The 21,421-nt window shown below is 42.8% G+C and overlaps 1 protein-coding gene across 1 annotated transcript in view; it reads left to right on the plus strand.

Moving 5' to 3' along the window:
• The window catches only part of sez6a (seizure related 6 homolog a), a 228,112-nt gene that overhangs the window by 122,538 nt on the left and 84,153 nt on the right, over positions 1 to 21,421 (plus strand). Inside the window, exon 4 of the mRNA XM_060909600.1 lies at positions 19,060 to 19,252. Within this exon, the coding sequence (XP_060765583.1) occupies positions 19,060 to 19,252 (193 nt within the window). The remainder of the gene's footprint in view (positions 1 to 19,059; positions 19,253 to 21,421) is intronic.

The following is a 21,421-nucleotide window of genomic DNA, read 5'->3' on the forward strand; positions in this document are numbered from 1 at the left end:
TGGTCCCAATCCCTAACCCATTGCTTTACCTGGCTAACAGGCCCACATCATATCAAATCAATTCATTGCAAGGAGGAGGAGCTGGAAACACTTGAGCAGGAAAGAGAGTCATTCCTTCGTATACATTGGCTACACCGTCACTCAGATTCAACAAAGTTGAGGGGAAAAGTTTTTCCACATACTCTTCTGGAGGCGTTCCTGTTCACATACAGCATGTTGTAGCATGACATTCGGAATGTACAGCGCAAGCAGAATGGGATTCAAAAGTGCTGTGGAGTTCAGAGAATAATTTTTCAAAAAGCTGTACAGCGTCTGCCTGGCCTTCTGTTTAGATTTTCATTAAAATCAGTGAGTTTGGAGTAAACAGGTTTTCTGGTCTTTTCTTAGTACAGGGAAATTCGTGTACACAGTAATAAGACATGCGCTCCAGATGTGGTAGTTCAAGGTTAAGAAAATCAACGCTGGAGTATTTACTTCAGAAGTTTGTTTATTCTTAAGCATATGGCACATGAAGTCCATGTTGGCTTTTATTTCACCAATGAATTTTCATTTAAAAACAAGTAACTCCGGGCGGCACGGTGGTGTAGTGGTTAGCGCTGTCGCCTCACAGCAAGAAGGTCCTGGGTTCGAGCCCCGTGGCCGGCGAGGGCCTTTCTGTGCGGAGTTTGCATGTTCTCCCCGTGTCCGCGTGGGTTTCCTCCGGGTGCTCCGGTTTCCCCCACAGTCCAAAGACATGCAGGTTAGGTTAACTGGTGACTCTAAATTGAGCGTAGGTGTGAATGTGAGTGTGAATGGTTGTCTGTGTCTGTGTGTCAGCCCTGTGATGACCTGGCGACTTGTCCAGGGTGTACCCCGCCTTTCGCCCATAGTCAGCTGGGATAGGCTCCAGCTTGCCTGCGACCCTGTAGAAGGATAAAGCGGCTAGAGAGATAATGAGAGACAAGTAACTCCATGATTATGGATAATGTCCCAACGATATTACATTTACAAATATGCATGCAGGAAAGGTGTCCTTCACAATAAATCACGGGCGATTGCTCCAAGACAACAAGGGAGGCTCAGCCTCCTCTAAAAATGACGAACATCGTGTAGGATGAATTGCGCTAGGCTTATGTTATAGCCGACCTTATAACATTGCTATTTCAGATCCAGAATCATAGAAATATATGTGCTCAACCCAACTACAGTGCGAAATCATTCCGTTATAACTTTCCCCAGTTCGCCTAATGTGTGCGTGAGTTTTTCCCCCTCGTGACAGCGCGATGCAGCCCAGCCTCAGTGGACTTCAATGGCATTTGGGAGCTATGCACTTGTCAATCTCAAAATGCAAGATGGCTATTGGACAAATACTGCGAAAATGCCCGCCCACGGACTCCCAGCCTCAGTGGACTTCAATGGCATTTGGGAGCTATGCGCTTGTCAATCTCAAAATGCAAGACGGTTATTGGACAAATACTGCGAAAATGCCCGCCCACAGACTCCCAGCCTCACAGTGGGAGGGACATGGCAGTTTCCGCGAGGAGACTGGTGATTGGTGAAAGCGGCCGGGTATTTTCTTTGATTGACGGCTCGTTTCAACTATAGACAGGCAGCGGTGAATTTCAGTTCAGTGCCATGCGGATTCGCAAGTGCTGTGGTGTATTGTAAGAGATCAGCTTACATTTCGATTTCATTCATTACATACGGTTTCTACCAGCTTTTTTAGTTTGTATATATTTTCAGTGTAAATATAGTGTTGTCAAGTTTGCTATCTTAGTTCCAGAAATTCCGTTTGAGTGACTGAACTTGAACTTGATGGGGCTAGTCAGCTAGCAAGAAAGCTGCGCACGGATGCCAAGCATTGCTGATTTAATTTTGGCGAAGCCATTTGCCAGTCTTCCTTTCGAGGAAAAAATTAAAATTAAAGAGCAGGGTAGACCAACGCCTCAAATTGACTTGGTGAAAAAGGTAGGGAATAATACTCTCGTTCCTTTCAGCTCTCCTGGTACGAGAAAGTGAATTGGCTAACAGCAAGTGACCCACATCAACAACAGTAAATAGGCTACTTTAGTAATATGTCATGGATGGACCAAAAATATAGAATCTATTTAAAATGTTTATGCTGAGTATATTATATTGGAATATATATTTTTCTGGATATGAATTAAACACAGCTACAATTTGGAAAACATTTTTAAACAAAAACACAGCCGAGAACATTTCACACTACAGACCTGGATTAAAAGTGAAGGGTTATCAAAATTGTCAATAAAACATTTCTCAGTCAAAATAAGTAAAATATAGGGAAAGTGTCAATGAATGAAATGTGTGGCACCCAGCTCTATGTTTGGCTCCCCAAGGTCAGTGCTTGTGCCTATTCCAGAACACTCTGCTGTTACTGCTGAGGTTCCTGACAAAGAGCTGCTTTCAATAATGATCAATTTTTAAACAACATGCCACAATTTTAAAATATAAAATGTTAAAATATACCCCCCCCCCCCAACACCACCATCATGTATATTGGACAGTAGGCTAATGGGCCAAAAAAACCCTGTTATTTCACAGTTTGTGACCCTGCCAACAATCAGCCAGGTCAGAGGCAAGAGTATGGGCAAAATTGATGTGTTTTTTCTTTTAAAATCTGGAAATATCGTAACCGATCAGCCTCCCCTGTTTGAAAGGCTACCAGCCGCCACTGCAATAAATTATGTGCATGTGTCAGGTAAGCAGCTAAATAACTTAACAAAAAACATCTCGAGTGGCAGAAAGTGGAGGTGGATGCAAGTACAGGCAATTTAAATACAAAATAGAAGACAAACAAGCCCTGCAATAGACTGACCAGAGAGAGAGAGAGAGAGAGAGAGAGAGAGAGAGAGAGAGGCTCCAGCTCCCCTTCGATCCTCAATGGAGCAGATCATGGATGGATAGATAGAGAACACGAACAAAAACAACATAGAGCTTAGAATCATCAACACAAACTAGGAACACAAGGTAAGGAACATACAGGCTGGACATGATCACAGCCACATGAGAAAACAAGCCAAAAAAAAAAAAAAAACGCTAGACAGAGAAACAGTGCTACTAGTTGGATGAAATGAGGCACAGGAGAGTTCGCAGTGAGGTCATGTGATGTGCAGGGGCTGATGGGTAGCGCATGACATAACACAAACGTTGCGTGTGCCAGTCCACTACAACTACACTTGACCTTGAAAATTTCTGCATTAATGTGTGAACATATCATTAGCTCAGCCATGTTAGCTTGACTCAATCCTGTTCCGTGTCTTCAACAGGAATACACGCTCACCCACTGGCCATTTTAACAGGAACCCTTTCTTGATTCGAATCGTAGACTCGGGAATATTCTCAGCGCTGATCCAAGACTGATAGAAAGCCTCCTAAAGCACATTTAGAAGTTTGAAGCTTAGAACAATCTCATCTGTGCCACGTTTCCCAAAAGCATCGTAGCACAAAGATCATTGTTAAATGGCAGCGCGAGCAGCACAATGAACACGCTCTCACCTCGTTAAGATGCTCTTAGGGTTAAGAGGCTTTCAGGAAACCCGCCACTGTCTTTTTAGCTGCTTCCATTACATCATTAATGCGCCCAAGCTGAAAAAGGAGCTAAGCAATACATTTGCATGAATTCTTCAATCAAATATAAACAAAAAACAGTCCATCAGTCAAGACATGTGTCCAATATTGACCTAAATGTTATGATAAAGCAGGGGAAAGTCACTTTGAAATATACACTCACCGGCCACTTTAATAGGAACTTGTTCTTGATTCTAAGATTCCTGTTCTTGGCTGGCAGGAGTGGAACCCAATGTGGTCTTCTGCTGTTGCATGCTGAGATGCTTTTCTGCTCACCACGGTTGTAAAGAGTTGCTACGAGTTACTACAGGGCGGCACGGTGGCGTAGTGGTTAGCACGGAGTTTGCATGTTCTCCCCGTGTCTGTGTGGGTTTCCTCCGGGTGCTCCGGTTTCCCCCACAGTCCAAAGACATGCAGGTTAGGTTAACTGGCGACTCTAAATTGACCGTAGGTGTGAATGTGAGTGTGAATGGTTGTCTGTGTCTATGTGTCAGCCCTGTGATGACCTGGCGACTTGTCCAGGGTGTACCCCGCCTTTCGCCCGTAGTCAGCTGGGATAGGCTCCAGCTTGCCTGTGACCCTGGATGGATGGACTAACTACATCGTTCCTGGCAGTTTGAACCAATCTGTCCATTTTCCTCAGACCTCCCCTTGTCAACAAGGTATTCCCACCCACAGAACTGTCCCTCACTCAACTCAATGTTTTTTGTTTTCCGTGCCATTGTGTAAACTCTAGAAACCGTTGTGTGAAAACCCCAGGAGATCAATACTCGAACCCGATGTTTGAACATTGTGAACATTAACTGAAGCTCTTGATTTGTACTTGAATGGCTTTATGCCTTGTGCTGCTGTCAAGGGATCGGCTGATTAGAGAACTGCACAAAATAGGAGGGGTATCTAATAAAGTGGCCGGTGAGTGGTACATCATGCAAATTTCCAGAGGATCACGAGAAGAAACAACTTCGGTCCCATCATCCTTTTCCTTTACTTTCAATGATAATGATGTTGTCTAATGAGGTCATTAATTAAGGTCAGTAATAAATTGAAGTCGATAGAAAGTCTGTATGCCATTAGAACGGACAGTTAGTTAATCACATTATGCGTTTTTTTGCTAATTCTACGCAGCCTGTCAGTATAGAAACCTTATAACAAAATGAGATATTTGTTACCCGAGATGTTTTTTTTTTTTTTTAAACCTTTGCCTTTTGAAGAGTGTGAACAGGTGCCTTAGTCAACCATTAAACCTCAAATGAGCACATTCGTCTTTCTCCAAACAGGTTTGGAAGATGGCTCAACAAGCTAACCAACAAAGCACGTTAAAGCATTTCATATTCTCTAAAGCTCAGATTGGTGGAACAGCGGACAGATTGCCAGCCTCTGCCCTGAGGCGAAGGAGGACACACACACACACACTTGGCTGGGTCCACGGGAGTGTAGCAATCTGTATCTGTGTGTCACGATAAGACTTCAGCTTCATCCCTACGCACTATACTGAGCCACTGAGACACACACTGCTCCAGTCATTATCCGCATATCACTGACAGGAGGAAAGTCCTGGTGCAAGTCCTGACGTTTCTCAATATAGATCACACTCAAGTATACACACAATCCCCAGTGTAGATACACGTGCTTCCTCCCCCCCTTTACCTCACTGCTATCCTGCTGCTTTTTAAATTCTCCACCTGGCCCGAAGTCAGTGTTGAGTGTTCATTAAAACCCTTTTGCTTGTTGAGACAATGTCTGAAGGACACGTGCGATGTCCTGTACAGACATGTTCCTGCTCTCTACCAGCAGCTGTGGATGGATTTTAATCAAAGTCCTATTAGATTTTTGCTATCGCAATCTCATCATTCATCTGTTTTTACCGCACTGTGAATCAATTAAATTAGTCTCACACGTCTCACATCCAAGACACCTAAAAAGCATCCAAGCATATTTCCGCTGCCACTCATTGCCCAAACATGGTCATCTTCGATTTTAATCATCATGCTCCTAACCAAATGCTGGACAGCACAAAAGGACAGGACATTTCTAGTTCCAAATTTAAAAAAAATAAAATTTCAAAAACCAAGTCTTGTCTTCTTACAGAATCTGATGTACAATATTATTATTTTTTTGCTGGTATCAGTCCAGTACCGATATCGTGCATCGGATCAGTGTAGTCTCTAATAAAAAGCACGATGTGTCATTCATTAATAAAGAAAAGTCGGGAATATTTGATTAAAGCTGCACTGTAAAAAATTATTTGTTTTAACTTAAAAAAAAAAAAGTTAGTGCCCATGCTGCCTTAAAAATTTGAGTTGATTGAAATTCACATAGCAAGTTAAATTGTTGTGAACTTATTATATTAATTTCAGTGAACTCAAAATTAAGGCAGCCCTTGCACTAAATACACTACCGTTCAAAAGTTTGGGGTCACCCAGACAATTTTGTGTTTTCCATGAAAAGTCACACTTTTATTTACCACCATAAGTTGTAAAATGAATAGAAAATATAGTCAAGACATTTTTCTGGCCATTTTGAGCATTTAATCGACCCCACAAATGTGATGATCTATGGAATCAATTTTGTGCCAAAATGTTCATACAATACTTTTGAAATATCAAACAAAAACGACAAATCAAAATACAAAAAAAAAGTCAAATTTTTTTAGACTGGCAAACAAATTATTCGTGTAATCGTGCAAAAATATCAGTCTATTACTCTTCAGAAACCTTTTATTTTTGTTCCGCGTCTTTCTCAGTTTTGTTTGACGTAATTTATTTTGGTTGCGATTCCAGCTTTCTCGTTTGCGCTCCCTGACTTTTTGCTTGCAGTTTTGGCACAAACTTCACGTGTGGGTGGGCTGTCCAGGAATGCATTCCCATTGGCTAACTTGTGTTTGACTGACAGCTACGCTCAGCGATTCCCCCGGAGGCTGTTGCGGCCATTTCCTACTCGGATTCTGGCAGACTGTTTGACGAGTGACCGATCCATTGACGGTAAACAAGGATCGAGTGGACTTCAGTGGCGACTATGATATTGAATTAATTCAACAAAGTGTAAATTCAATATCATAGTCGCCACTGAAGTCCACTCGATCCTTGTTTACCGTCAATGGATCGGTCACTCGTCAAACAGTCCGCCAGAATCCGAGTAGGGAACGGCTGAGCGTAGCCGTCAGTCAAACACAAGTTAGCCAATGGGAATGCATTCCTGGACAGCCCACCCACACGTGAAGTTTGTGCCAAAACTGCAAGCAAAAAGTCAGGGAGCGCAAACGAGAAAGCTGGAATCGCAACCAAAATAAATTACGTCAAACAAAACTGAGAAAGACGCGGAACAAAAATAAAAGGTTTCTGAAGAGTAATAGACTGATATTTTGCACGATTACACGAATAATTTGTTTGCCAGTCTAAAAAAATTGACTTTTTTTTTTTGTATTTTGATTTGTCGTTTTTGTTTGATATTTCTGTTTTCAGCTGTGCTAACATGATTGTACAAGGGTTTTCTAATCATCCATTAGCCTTCTGAGGCAATGAGCAAACACATTGTACCATTAGAACACTGGAGTGAGAGTTGCTGGAAATGGGCCTCTATACACCTATGGAGATATTGCACCAAAAACCAGACATTTGCAGCTAGAATAGTCATTTACCACATTAGCAATGTATAGAGTGGATTTCTGATTAGTTTAAAGTGATCTTCATTGAAAAGAACAGTGCTTTTCTTTCAAAAATAAGGACATTTCAAAGTGACCCCAAACTTTTGAACGGTAGTGTAAGTTAAAACAACAAAATCATTTTTTACAGTGTGTACTGCCTTTCAGATTTTTCAAAGTGTAGGTCATAAAAAGAATTCCCTCCCGACACCTAATGATTTTTGTTTAGTGGACCAAAAGCTACTGAAATCGAATCACAGACTTCCAGTTTTATTAGTTTTTTTTTTTAATAGAACAATTAATGAATTTATCTCCACGTGGCCCTAAATTCTCTGCCATTTTTTTCCTGCTTCACCATGACCCAGTTCAAGATATTACGTCATGCATCATGTGTTGGGCTTTCCCCGTTCGTGCAAGGCATTGTGGGATACAAATTTGAAGCAGGAGAAAAAAACGGAATACGTGAGTGTGCGAATGAAACATGAAAGACTGACTGCAGTAACGGAAAGCGAGAAGAAAAGACGTTATGTTATATACGAAGGAAAGGAAACGCAGGACCAAACTAATAAATATCGGCGCTCAGCGAGCACCTTGGTGTGATCAGCTGTTCGTTTAGCGACAGAATGATGGAACTGTCAGTGCACGCTCAAAGGTAAACCTGCGCATGCGCGCACACACACACACACACACACACACACACACGGACTTCCTCTGTCTGCTTGACTGCACGATGTGAGCGATTTCATGCACATTATTTGCTTTAATCCCCTCAAATTAGATAACTTCCCAGGTACAGAATGACCCGATATTTTAGAAATAAACACACATCACAATGATCAAATTTCAGAAGGAGCGGAATTTCACTGATTTTATGAAATCGAAAGGCCGTCTTGCTTTAATACTCAAACCATACTGGGGGAAATTTCAAACCACAGCAAGTTGAGTAGCAGATCAGTATCTGTGCATGATAAAGGACATAGGGACGAGTAACCACAGCTTACATTTTCACTTTGGAAATCTCACTGTACAGCTTCTAGTAAGTCCTCCTACACTGATCTAATCCCAGACAAATGCTCCCGTCTTCCCGTCACGGATCAGACAGGGTTTTCTTCCGTGGTCTCGTTAAAGACCACCATCTCTTCGTTTGGTTTGTATCCTGATCTATCGATAACGGTTGCGTTTGTGCTTGACGCTCTGCAGGTGGTCCCCTCAGTGTTCTGGCTGACATTCATCAACAGGAGCGACGCTCATTCAGGCTAGCACAGTTATGAGTCTTAATAATTGAAAAGCGGACAGCTGTCTCGGTCTTGCACTGACAGGCTGCAGAGTTTGTGACAGATGACAGGCCTGCGGGGACTCGTCCTGTCCTTCAGTGCATATGTCAGGGCTGTGTGTATTAGACACTGCCGCAGTGGGATGTTCAATCACGACTTATTTTATTTACAGGGAAGCAAATTCAGCAGACAGACAAGGACAACACAAGGCTTCTTGTATTTGTCTCCTGGTACACATCCTTCTTTTTCACTCTGTCCGTTTTAAACAAACTGTGATTTATACAACTGTGTGCCATCGTGATCATACTCCAGTACTAACATTTCTATATAGGCCACATGCTTAAGATTCATCTCACACCATTACTTTATTCCACACCACTCCCCATGTCACAATCTTGCCCCCCGGGAGCAGCATCTAAAGCCTATAACCCTTCTATAATTGAATGTGGACATCCAGGTGAAAATAACAGTGGCCTCCGCATAGCTCCCTCAGCACTTTCCAAGCGGTACGTGCGACACCGGGGCCATGCAGAGAGACAGATTTCAGCTGAGCTTCTCATCACACCCAGGCGATGAACAGTCCTTTGGTTAAATCGCTGTTTTTCGTGGAGGCAGAGAGCCAGCTGAGGCCCTCCGCAAAGACTACGTTCGTTCTTCTAGACGGCTTTCGGGAGATGCTTGCACATTAATTTTGCACTTCTGTTATGTCCATCATTCTAAAAAAGGAGAGCAAGATGAAGGTCTAATGAATAGACAGCCAAACACAAGTTAGGTTTCTGCAATTTAAAAAAAAAAAAAAAAAGAGCAAAAGAAAAATGACTCACATTGTTATTTTGATTTCGCATTTTGTTGTTTCGACTTCTCTTCAGGGCGGCACGGTGGTGTAGTGGTTAGCGCTGTCGCCTCACAGCAAGAAGGTCTGGGTTCGAGCCCCGTGGCCGGCGAGGGCCTTTCTGTGCGGAGTTTGCATGTTCTCCCCGTGTCCGCGTGGGTTTCCTCCGGGTGCTCCGGTTTCCCCCACAGCCCAAAGACATGCAGGTTAGGTTAACTGGTGACTCTAAATTGACCGTAGGTGTGAATGGTTGTCTGTGTCTATGTGTCAGCCCTGTGATGACCTGGCGACTTGTCCAGGGTGTACCCCGCCTTTCGCCCGTAGTCAGCTGGGATAGGCTCCAGCTTGCCTGCAACCCTGTAGAACAGGATAAAGCGGCTAGAGATGATGAGATGAGACGAGACGAGACGAGACTTCTCTTCAAAGCTAGACTTCCTTTTGATTTCATAAAATCGGTGAAATTTAGTTCCCTCTGAAATGTGGTCATTGTGAGAGATGTTTATTTCTGTAACATCTCACGAAATACCAGGCCATTGTGTGGCTGGGAAGTCATTTCATTTGAGGGGATTAAAGCAAAATAATGTGCATGAAATTGTTCGCTTCACGCAGTCAAGCAGACAAAGGAAGTCCGTGTGTGTGCGCATGCGCAGGTTTACCTTTGACCGTGCACTGACAGCTAAACGAACAGCTGATCGCACCAAGGTGCTCACTGAGCGCCGATATTTATTAGTTTGGCCCTGCATTTCCTTTCCTTCATACATATAACCCCGATTCCAAAAAAGTTGGGACAAACTACAAATTGTAAATAAAAACAGAATGCAACGATGTGGAAGTTTCAAAATTCCATATTTTATTCAGAATAGAACATAGATGACATATCAAATGTTTAAACTGAGAAAATGTATCATTTAAAGAGAAAAATTAGGTGATTTTAAATTTCATGACAACAACACATCTCAAAAAAGTTGGGACAAGGCCATGTTTACCACTGAGACATCCCCTTTTCTCTTTACAACAGTCTGTAAACGTCTGAGGACTATGGAGTTTTAGCTGGCAATGGCGGATGGCACGGTGAATTGTGTTCACAGATAATGTTCTCTGGAAATATTCCTGAGCCCATTTTGTGATTTCCAATACAGAAGCATGCCTGTATGTGATGCAGTGCCGTCTAAGGGCCCGAAGATCACGGGCACCCAGTATGGTTTTCCGGCCTTGACCCTTACGCACAGAGATTCTTCCAGATTCTCTGAATCTTTTGATGATATGCACTGTAGATGATGATATGTTCAAACTCTTTGCAATTTTACACTGTCAAACTCCTTTCTGATATTGCTCCACTATTTGTCGGCGCAGAATTAGGGGGATTGGTGATCCTCTTCCCATCTTTACTTCTGAGAGCCGCTGCCACTCCAAGATACTCTTATTATACCCAGTCATGTTAATGACCTATTGCCAGTTGACCTAATGAGTTGCAATTTGGTCCTCCAGCTGTTCCTTTTTTGTACCTTTAACTTTTCCAGCCTCTTATTGCCCCTGTCCCAACTTTTTTGAGATGTGTTGCTGTCATGAAATTTCAAATGAGCCAATATTTGGCATGAAATTTCAAAATGTCTCACTTTCGACATTTGATATGTTGTCTATGTTCTATTGTGAATATTTTTGAGATTTGTAAATTATTGCATTCCGTTTTTATTTACAATTTGTACTTTGTCCCAACTTTTTTGGAATCGGGGTTGTAACATAACGTCTTTTCTTCTCACTTTCCGTTACTGTAGTCAGTCTTTCATGTTTCATTCGCACACTCACATCCTCCATTTTTCCCTCCTGTTTCAAATTTGTATCCCACAATGCCTTGCGCGAATGGGGAAAGCCCACCAAGTGATGCATGGCGTAGTATCTTGTATTGGGTCATGGTGAAGCAGGGAAAAATAGCAGCGAATTTCAGGCCATGTGGCTCTAAATTCATTACCGTAATTGCGCCATTTAAAAAAAAAACTAATAAAATTGGAAGTCTGTGATTCAAATTCAGTAGCTTTCAGTCCACTAAACAAAAATAATTGGGTGCCGGGGAAAATTCTTATGACCTACACTTGAAAAATCTGAAAGGCAGTCTGGCTTTAATTTGACTTGGCATCTCGTTATTTTGACTCCGGGTCTTCTTGTTTTTGACTAAGCCATTTTGACTTCTTGTTTTAACCAAGCTGTTATTTTGACTGACTAAATCACAATAATATATTGAGTAACAATAATGACATAGCAATTGAAGAAAAAGAAAAAAAAATCCACTTCCCGCAGTTCAGGGCTTCTGTAAATTTCTAATTCAAACATTTATTTAAAACTATTGGAACATCTAGTACTTGCAAACAAATCCAGATGCTCTGCAAGGAAACAAAAATTTCACACTGGCTTTAGATCAGCACTCCAAAGTTCCTTGTACAGTAAGTGTACTATTCTTCCTTAGAAATCAGAGATATTTGGGGAAATAGCAAGCCCAAGGCTGCTAATGTAGACGGGACCAAGTGGGCATGGCTTAACATTGCTCATGAGGCAGGGGTTTAAAGATAAACTAGAACGTTAATGGCGGAGGTTGCACTCTTGAACCTGGCCTCACCGCATTTATGTCTCTCGCTGTTTGGCAGAGTGTGTGTTTGTGTGTATACAATATGTGGAGAATCCTGTTGCCCCTTTACAGAGAATGTTGAGCTGCTCAAGTGCAGAGCGAGCCGGAAAGCCGATAGTTTGTTTGTCGTTTGATTCAGGGTCTTGCTTCTGTGCTGTGCCAAAGGGGTGTGAAAGAAAAAGTTCAAACTTACCCGGGGTCCATCATGTGTTTTCTCAGTAGGGAGCTCTCAAACTTGTTACAAGGACCATTTCCTTTAATCATTAAACTGGAGAAACAGCAGATAGTTTGTCATGTTGCTTGGTGCATTGCGTAGAGCTGTCCGATTCAGAAATCATTTTAAACCATTTAGCGATAGAGTAGCGATGCGACCGAATACAAAATACATGGTCCTCAATGAATACAAACACAGATGTGAAGAATAGTTGGACGATTCATGTGGGTTTTTTTTTTTTTAAAGAAACGTTCCCATAAAGCATCAGACTAGGTGTGTATACTGTTGCCCTGGTCCACAAACGTGTTGTAAAGATCAGACTTTGATAGATGGCCGTCCTTTAAATAAAAAGGACAGGGTGATACGTTCACTTACACCCGATTGTCATCCCATTGACTGAAAAGATCAGACTTTAATTTCACCTTCAGATTAACTGCAAATCCTAGAAGTTCACATACTTTTGCCACTCATTGCAGAAATACTGGATCATTTTCCTGAATAAACAAATGGCCAAGTATAATAGTTTTGTCTCATTTGTTTAATTGGGTTGTCTTCATCTACTTTTAGGACTCGTGCGAAAATCTGAAGTCATATTTATGCCAAGATGTCTTTGTCACATGTGCACTCAAGCACACAGTGACACTTAACCCATCTGAATCAGTGAACACATGAATGAGCAATGAGCCCGCACACGCAGCAGCGGGCAGCTATACTACAGCACCCGGGGAGCAGTTGGGGGTTCGGCGCCTTGCTCAAGGGCACTTCAGCCCTAGCCTGGGCCCACCCATCCTAAGCGTGACGCAACATGAGGGCCTGTTGCGAGCTTAGTCTGGCCAGGTAAGCTATCTACAGCTCTTCCAAGCTCCCGAAAAATCGGGAACCAATCAACTTTGAGCATCTCCAACGGCCCTGGGTAGAGGCGTGTTCAAGGCACTGACGTAGTAGAACTGCGACCGGAAGCCATAGATTGTTTACAGAATCTATGCCGGAAGCGCTTCATTCACTAGAAACATTATGAACATGGAGCAAGTTCTCATTGAAAACGGAGCAAAGAGCAGCCCTGGAGGTATTTATTGAAAGGAAGGACGTTTTCGCCTTGCTCCCGACCGGCTTCGGTAAGAGTTTAATCTACCAGTTAGCCCCGTCGCATCACATACATCAGAGGAAAGAGTGATGTGATTGGTTTAAGCTTCGTCACAGCCTTTTCTGGCTTCGACCAGTAGCAAACTGAGGCATTTCAGGGAGGCGGGTCAACCATGGGCTCTGGGAAACGGTTGGGCTTAATATCTTGGCCAGACCAATAGCTCGTAGAGCTTTGCAGTCGCGTTAGCCAGACTACTTCAGCCCAACCTCAGGCATGTTAGGCTAACCTGCATGTCTTTGGACTGTGGGGGAACCCGGAGCACACCCACGCAGACATGCAACCTCCACACAGAAAGGCCCTCATCGGCTGCTGGGCTTGAACCCAGAACCTTCTTGCTGTGAGGCGACAATGCTAACCACTACACCACCCAATTTATGCAGAAATATACAAAATTCTAAACAGTTCAACAACTTAAGAAATCCACAAAAAGATTCAAAACTGGCCCAAAATATTCAGGTGTAGGAAAATTTTGATGCATTGTTGTCGTTTTCCTGCAGTCTTTGGCTGGGAAACAAGTTCACATTGGTGCGCATGCATTTCTGATTTGGAGTATCTGCAATACGCGGATATTACCTTTCACATATCCGTAGTATCTCAAATACGGATACAAAACCGCTACAACCATTTAAAATATCTTCGCTACAGCTACAAACACCACCATTACTTTACTCCGTAGTTTTGCTCCGCTTTGGAGGTCACGTGGAATCGAAGGATCTTCTGACCGATGGGCGAAATTTAGTCCATTTGGGCCATTTTGTCACAATATCATCCATCTACCGTATCTACAGGCCCTAACGTAGGTCAGACAGTGAAATTCACACTTCAGTCCTACACCAGATGGACCTAGAAAAGCTTCTTGAGCACTAACCCAGTCCTGTTTTGAACCCCGTGTGTTTTGAACCCTGCCGCTGTGAATAAACATGAACCAGCGTCTGATGTCCTTCAGCATTCAAGAAGCTGAAATACGTACATGCGCTTGATCGAAACAGCCAGCATCAAATAACAGTGAAGGACAGAGCGAGAGAGAAAGCAGGACAAGATTGAAGTGCGCTTGTTTTGCATTCAGCTGTGGCCCGTGAGATAATCAGCAAATGGTTTTCCCTCACAATGACGACGCCAAGCATAAAGTGCTGGGGTGTTTTTCTCTCGCCTACTGACTCACTGTTTCCCTTCGCATTGTCTCCGTCCTGCTTTTATTTGTACTGAAAATACATTGTTTCGGCAGCTTGTGTTAAAAAAATTTTTTTATATCTATATAAACAAAAATACAGAGCCAATTTTGTTCATTCCAAAAGAAACCGTATCAAGCACCAAACTTCACTGAAGTAAGGAGCGGTTTAATTTCTCAAGAGATTTTTTTTAAGCTTCATAAGCAAACTACATACTACATCAGTAATGATGGAGGTTTTACACGTGAACCTTGCTTCTCTGCATGTATCCGTCTTTTTTTATGCTTCCCCTTCTGTCTGGTAGAGAGTAAGGTCATCAGGACTCAAGGCTCAATTCCAAATTTCATACAAAAATCAACATGCACTCCCCAGTATAGCCCAGAATCCAGAGATCCAGGTCTTACCTAGATATTTCCAAGTATGACCCAAATATGATGAAATCCATGTTAGGTACTTTCCAAATTACAGTGTTTAAAAAAAAAAAAGTCTCCAGAAATCATCCAGATTCTTGGGGTCTGGGAATTTATATGACTTTGCTGTTAGAAAAGACCCCAAGGTCACTGGCAATTTCAAATATAAAAAGTCGGAGTCCAGTTTTGTTAAACTCGGCCTTTACCATTCACAAGCCTCCAACTTGGGAGGCCAAATACTTGCTAGAAAACCTGGCCATTGGTTTGACACATACGGTACAGTATTACGCTTAAACTAATATTTGCTAGACCGCAAGCTGGCCTAGTGGTTAATGTGTCCGTCTCTCAATCAGGAGACGGAGTTCTACTGGCAGTTGGGTCATACCAAAGACCATCATAAAAAAGGTACCTACTGCCATCTGGCAAAAGTCCTTCCCACGCCATGTGGCGCATAGGGCGGCGCCGATCCCCGTTTCCGTAGCCCTCAGCCTCTCGCCTATTACATAGCTAGGGTTACAGTGGGGGGCTAGTCCTCTGGTAACCGCCAGAGTTTGACTCCCCCCTCGCATCTGCATTGCAGCGTGCCTTGCCAGATGGCAGTAGGTACCATTTTTTATGATGGTCTTTGGTATGACCCGACCGTGAGTAGAACTTGCGATCTCCTGATCAAGAGGCAGACATGCTAACCACTAGGCCAACTCGCGGTGCCGTCTGGCAAGGCACGCTGCAATACAGATACGAGTGGGCTCTCAAACTCTCATAATTACCAGAGGACTAGCCCCCCACTGTAACCCTAGCTGTATAGGCAAGAGGCCAAGGGCAAAAGAAACAGATCAGCGCTACCCAGTGCACCTTAAGGGCCTGGTTAGTACTGGGATGGAAGACTGGGTCTTTGCATGGGAGGAACTTTTTTTTTTTTTTAATAAATATGTGCTAGCTTGCTAGTACTCAATTTGAAATACAAACTAACAGCCATCCTCGCAAATTATCAGGACCAAAATAAAAAAAAAAAAAAAAAAACCAAGATAAAAGCAACTCTGCTTCCAGTTGGCTCTCATCACACCACCTCAACACTGATTACTTTCCTGTAACACCATGTGCCGTCATGTGTTATTACTTGGATAGCTACTTCACAACTTCACTAACTATGTACATTAATGTAGTTAGCATAAACAATTTTGCTCCATGTATCGTTTTCACCTTTGTGCAACTAGACACTGTTTTCATAAAATATGGTTCTTTAACACTAGACTCCACAATTAGTGTGTCCACGCTTTTGGGGTTCTGACATGTGCATCAGTCCATCTCGTGCTGTGAGCTCAAGGACGTGCACATGACCTGGTTTTCGTGGTGATACATTTGTGATGCGAAAGTTCCTGGTGTGGAGAAGAGATAGCATGCCAATCCAAGTACTTTTAGCTACCGTTGAATAGACAAGGAATAAATTGGAAGAACCGGAAGAGACGAGGCAATTTGTGAACTTTGGCATGCTTTAGAATTAAATCGCTTTCATGTAACGACTTTACAAAAGCACAGACTAACAAATGGAATTAATAGAAAGGAAATACTGATTAGTGGGAGTGGTCAAGGTGGCACTACAACAAGTATAAGGATTTTAGATACATGGAAATTCACAATAGTAGGTTTTATAGCCTGTACTTTGACTACAAAATGCTTTTGATGGTGTAAATAAAAGAAAAACTCGAGATTATAACCTTGGCCTTGCCAGTAATGTACAGTGTGCATCACCAGAAAGTCTCCTCATAATTTTTATAGATAAAACGCTTCCAAATTTAGTGTTGCACTTTCAGCCAAGTCACCATGGATTATATATCCAGGCCCACAATTGCCTACACCCACACAAACACACCAAGACAGCCATTATCAGCATCAGAGTTTGTTGTTAATGCTTGCCATTCTGCTGGTAAAGAAGCAGAAAAATTGGACATGGGTGATTATAAAGTGTGAGACGAGAGGTTCTTGGACATTGTCTCTTCTCTGCTTCTCAGATGACGAGGGCTGGCTGGTTCCTCCAAAGTGGCCAAATTAATTTTGGCACTGCGGTGAGGCTGTGTGTGTTCTCTCGCTCTGACACTTTCATTACCTGAGAGAGGCAGTCAGAGGAGGGTCCTGCCCTCACCAAGGCCTCCAGATCCGACTCCGTAATGGAACTCCCTCGGTACAAATCTCTTCGCTCAGAGCTCTGAATGCTGCAATAATTATAGCGCTGACCTTTTCTGCAGTAGCAAGGGTGGCTTTTTTTCCTGACAGGGTGGTTTTATCATTAAATGACGGCCATCACTGAACTTTCAGTCATGATAGAGTTTAAATATAAATTGACTTTTGGTCGACAAATTATCTAGGATTCAAAAGTTACAAATCAGAATTGTTCGGGACATAGTGTTCATGGAAATTTTGATGGAGCACATAAAGCATCTTTGGGGTTTAACGTTTTTCAACATGTTTGCTCTGTAACTATTGGCGGGGGGGGACGACACTAATCCAGACTGCTGATCGGTCCAATGCTGGAAAAGTAGAACATGGACAGATCGAGTTCATTGAAAGTGGAGTTTCTGTAATATCTGTAGGATTAAGAGTAAAAAGTAACCGACTTGGAAATTTCAGAACTATTCCCACCACCACACCGAATATGTAGCTATATAGTTTATAGTTCAGTTTAGGGGCGGGATTTGCATTTTTATTAGTTTTTTTTCCTCCTATGACTTTGTTTCAACAAAACTGAATGATATCCAACCAACCATCACTCTTTCACCTGACAGAAGTATTTTTACTGGATGGAGAACAACTGAAATGAATATGAAGTCCTTACGTTTAAAAAAAAAAAAAGCAATTTTTTTGGACGTTTGAAATATAATTAACAAATTAAGTTAAATTGACCTTTAAATTAACATTTGATATATGTAATGCTACTTGAATGAGCGATTTGGGGGGGGGAGGTACTGGTGCTCTAATAAATTCCCTTAGCCATCTCCAATACTCACAGATTCAAGCTGTAACAGCAGACCACTTTACTGTCGCTCTCATAAGTACTGTACATACGTTACTAATGCCGCTTTTCCACTACAAACGCGGCTGAGCCGTGCCGTGCTGAGTCGAGCTGAGTGGGGCTGTTGGAGTTGCATTTCGACTACAACCGCGCTGAACCGTGCTGGCTGGAAGTGGGTGGACACTTTGGGTGGAGTTAGCGAAAGTGGGTGGACGTCACGTGATGTCGTTAAGCAGCGCAAACAGTGACATCAGTGAGCTTTTAAGCGGTAGTCTCACGACCCGAATAGTAAACAATAAACATGGACATGGAGTCGTTAGTGTTGCTGGTCTTGGTTCTGTGGCTTGTTGTCACCGACAGCGCCAACAGATACTGGCAAGAGCGTATAGATGAGGCGAGGCGCATAAGGCTTCAGAAATTCTCGTAATTCGTAATTCTTCTTCTTCTGGGTTTACGGTGTTTACAGATCCCAGCGTGCTCGCGGGGCGTGTGTGGGCATGTGAGGACACTCCTCCTCACCAATCAGTGCACAGGGGAGTGTCTGCTCACGCCCCCAGCCTCACTCGGCTCGGTTTGGCTCGCTTCAGCCCCACTCCAAAACGGTGCGAGTTTTAGGGGCTAAGCAGGGCTGAAGCGAGCTGAGTCGTGCTGTTTTTTGGTAGTCGAAACGCGAGCCGTGTCGGGCTGAAGCGAGCTGAAGTGAGCTGAAAAAGGGTAGTGGAAAAGGGCCGTAACTGCCCTTTAAACCAAACTCTGGATTAAACCCACACGTGACTCAGAGTTCCATAAAAATGGCAAGGTTGTCCAGGAGAAGGGAGGGGTTGACCAAAGCCTCATTAGTTAGAAGAATAAAAGTGCTCATGTGCCTCCGAGAAGCTGAAACTTTAATAGATTTCAATCATGAATGATGTCAAATCTGTCACGTTTTAATACAAATGAGATGAGACAGATTGAAGTTTGAATCATGGCTTATGAATCTCAAACTGTCCACAAGTCCAACTCCAAAGAAACAAGATTACATCCCATTCCGTCTACAAACTTGCATTCTAATCCAACAAGTTGTCTTTCAGTAAGCACTCATATTACCAGAATACACACTACAGAACACTGAGCTCTCAATAGAAGCTCTTGACAATTGCTTAAATCTCTCTCTTAAAATCAGACGTTCTCCATCTGCAGGTGCTGAATGTGACATTGGCGGAAGGCGAGAACGTGGTGCTGGAAGACCTAGGTGGCCTTGAGCCCTCAATCCTGGCCAACAAGTCACGGCTGACCAAAGGGCTAGTGGTGAAAAGCTCCAGTAATCAGATCTCCATCCACTTTACCAGCGAGAAGCAGCTGAGACCAGGTTCCCTGCTGCTGCGATACAAAGGTGAGGCTTCTTCAAGGATGCCCCGATATGCTTTATCTGACCAAGAGATCTCTCTCTCTCTCTCTCTCTCTCTCTCTGTCTCTTTCTGGTCAGAACTCACAAGGGCGAGGAGACTACACCAATATCCACCTTATCCGAAATGTAGTTGATGATTAGCTATGGTGTCAGAAGCCAGCAAAAACCAAAACAATTGCTCATTGATAAATACTAAAACTAGCACGACAAATTCAAACAATTCGCTCAAATCATTCCTACGGCATTATGGGGTCTGACGTTTCATCAATTCCCCGCTCACAACTTTAGCCCCTGCCTGAAATTACTTCCATTTACTGTACACAAAAACCAAACTGGAATTTCATCTCGTCCATCAGCTCTACCCATCACCATCAACTGGAACAATTAAGAAGCAGAAACAGTCTCCATGTAGGTTAATCCAATCATCACGGTCACTTTCATCCACAGTGGAAGCACAGCATACAGGGACATCAGGAAGCCAGGGAGGGGAGGGAAGGGAAGGGGTGGGATTTTCCACTTGGATATTTTGCAGCAGTGGTCAAAGTCATTAATGAGAAAGCCTACATAGAAGTAATCAAGACATTGCTGTGAAAACTAGTCTCAAAATTCCAAAATACAAATGTAGCATTGTGCCAAGTCACACTTCGGCTAGCTAGTGATCTACAAGATGGTTAGTGCAATGGCATCGATGGAGGTATTAGCCTGAAAGTTGACGCTTTGGAAGCCGAGTCTCCAGATTTTCTCTCATGGCTGCTCAGCTCTGCTCTCTTTAGGTGGATATGAAGTGAGAGCTAAATCCCACCCAAAGACCCCGTGTTAATTATAAAAGATTAATACGCAAGACAGTCAGGACAGATTTTTCCCTTGAATAAAGTTCACCAGACAAAAGAATGTTTGAGATCTGTAACGAGTACATGGCAGGTCAGAATGCAAACATAAGGAGTAAAAGGTCTCGCTTTAATTAAAAAGTACAGGACATGACAAGATGGTGTTCGAGAAAGGACAAAGTTCCCCTCATGTTTGATTTGTTTTACCACTTCACGCTCGTGGCGCTCAACACGTGTAAACATGCACGGCTCGTATTAGCAAGAGGCGCTTGTCATTTCGGAGGCGTAATTACATGGGAGAAGTATTGTGCTAATAGACATTTCCAGAGCAGTGAGATCGGCACTGGTATTCCTCATAACACCAGAGAGAGAGAGAGAGAGAGAGAGAGAGAGAGAGCAAAGCACACAGCGAGGGAAAGTAATAACCCGGCACATGACTAAATTCTATTGTTTCCAGAAACTAATGAAGTATGACAGGCTGGCGTTCCTATACGCCTCTAACATGCCTGTTGAATAAGATGCCGCTTTCTCGTTTCCTCCATCTCGTGTGCTTGCTTTGTTGTTCTCTCTTCCTTTCGTTGGCGTCTTTAGTCTCAGATAATGTGCAGTCGTTACACACATATAAACGTACTTCTATCATTGTGGGGACTCATTGACGTAATACACTCCCGAGCCCCTTATCTTAACCATCACAACCAAATGCCTAATGCCACCCCTTACCCAAACCCTAACCTAAACCTCATCCTAACTTGAACCCTAAAACTCAAGTTTTAACCCTTAAACAGCCTTTTGAAGAGATGAGGACCAGTCAAAAGGTCCCCACTTCCAAAAAAATGTTCTAATGCTGTTGGTATTCAAAAAAAAAAAAAAATCCTCAATACCAAAATCCACTGATTATTATTAGAGTTCATTATGTCTTCATCTCCATTATATTCTCTCTTTTTTCCCCCAGCTAATCTTTGTATGATCAAAGAAGCAGCTCTAAAAACTAAAGCTCCTTTTATAATCACGTCTTGCACAAGTGTGTGTAAAAATAGACGCTAAAAACGAACAGCGCAGCTAAAGAAAAAAAATGAAGCACTTAACTCCTCACTACAGTTATTGGTTGTCTGACAGGGCGAAGTATTTCGAAACTATGGAACAATGATATGTTCGTTGACTCATTTCCTATGAGAGCACACTCCCAGTGTTTTATTCCTTCCTTAACAGCGTGTACAGTACAATCCAATCAAAGCATATTAAGCGTGTCTGTTTATACATAACAGTTTCCAGGTTATTCAACAGTTGAAATATCCCCCTTGATGACCCAACCAGGTCACTTTCATTC

The sequence above is a fragment of the Neoarius graeffei genome, chromosome 25 (assembly GCF_027579695.1).
Source record: "Neoarius graeffei isolate fNeoGra1 chromosome 25, fNeoGra1.pri, whole genome shotgun sequence".
Classification (NCBI taxonomy): Eukaryota; Metazoa; Chordata; class Actinopteri; order Siluriformes; family Ariidae; genus Neoarius; species Neoarius graeffei.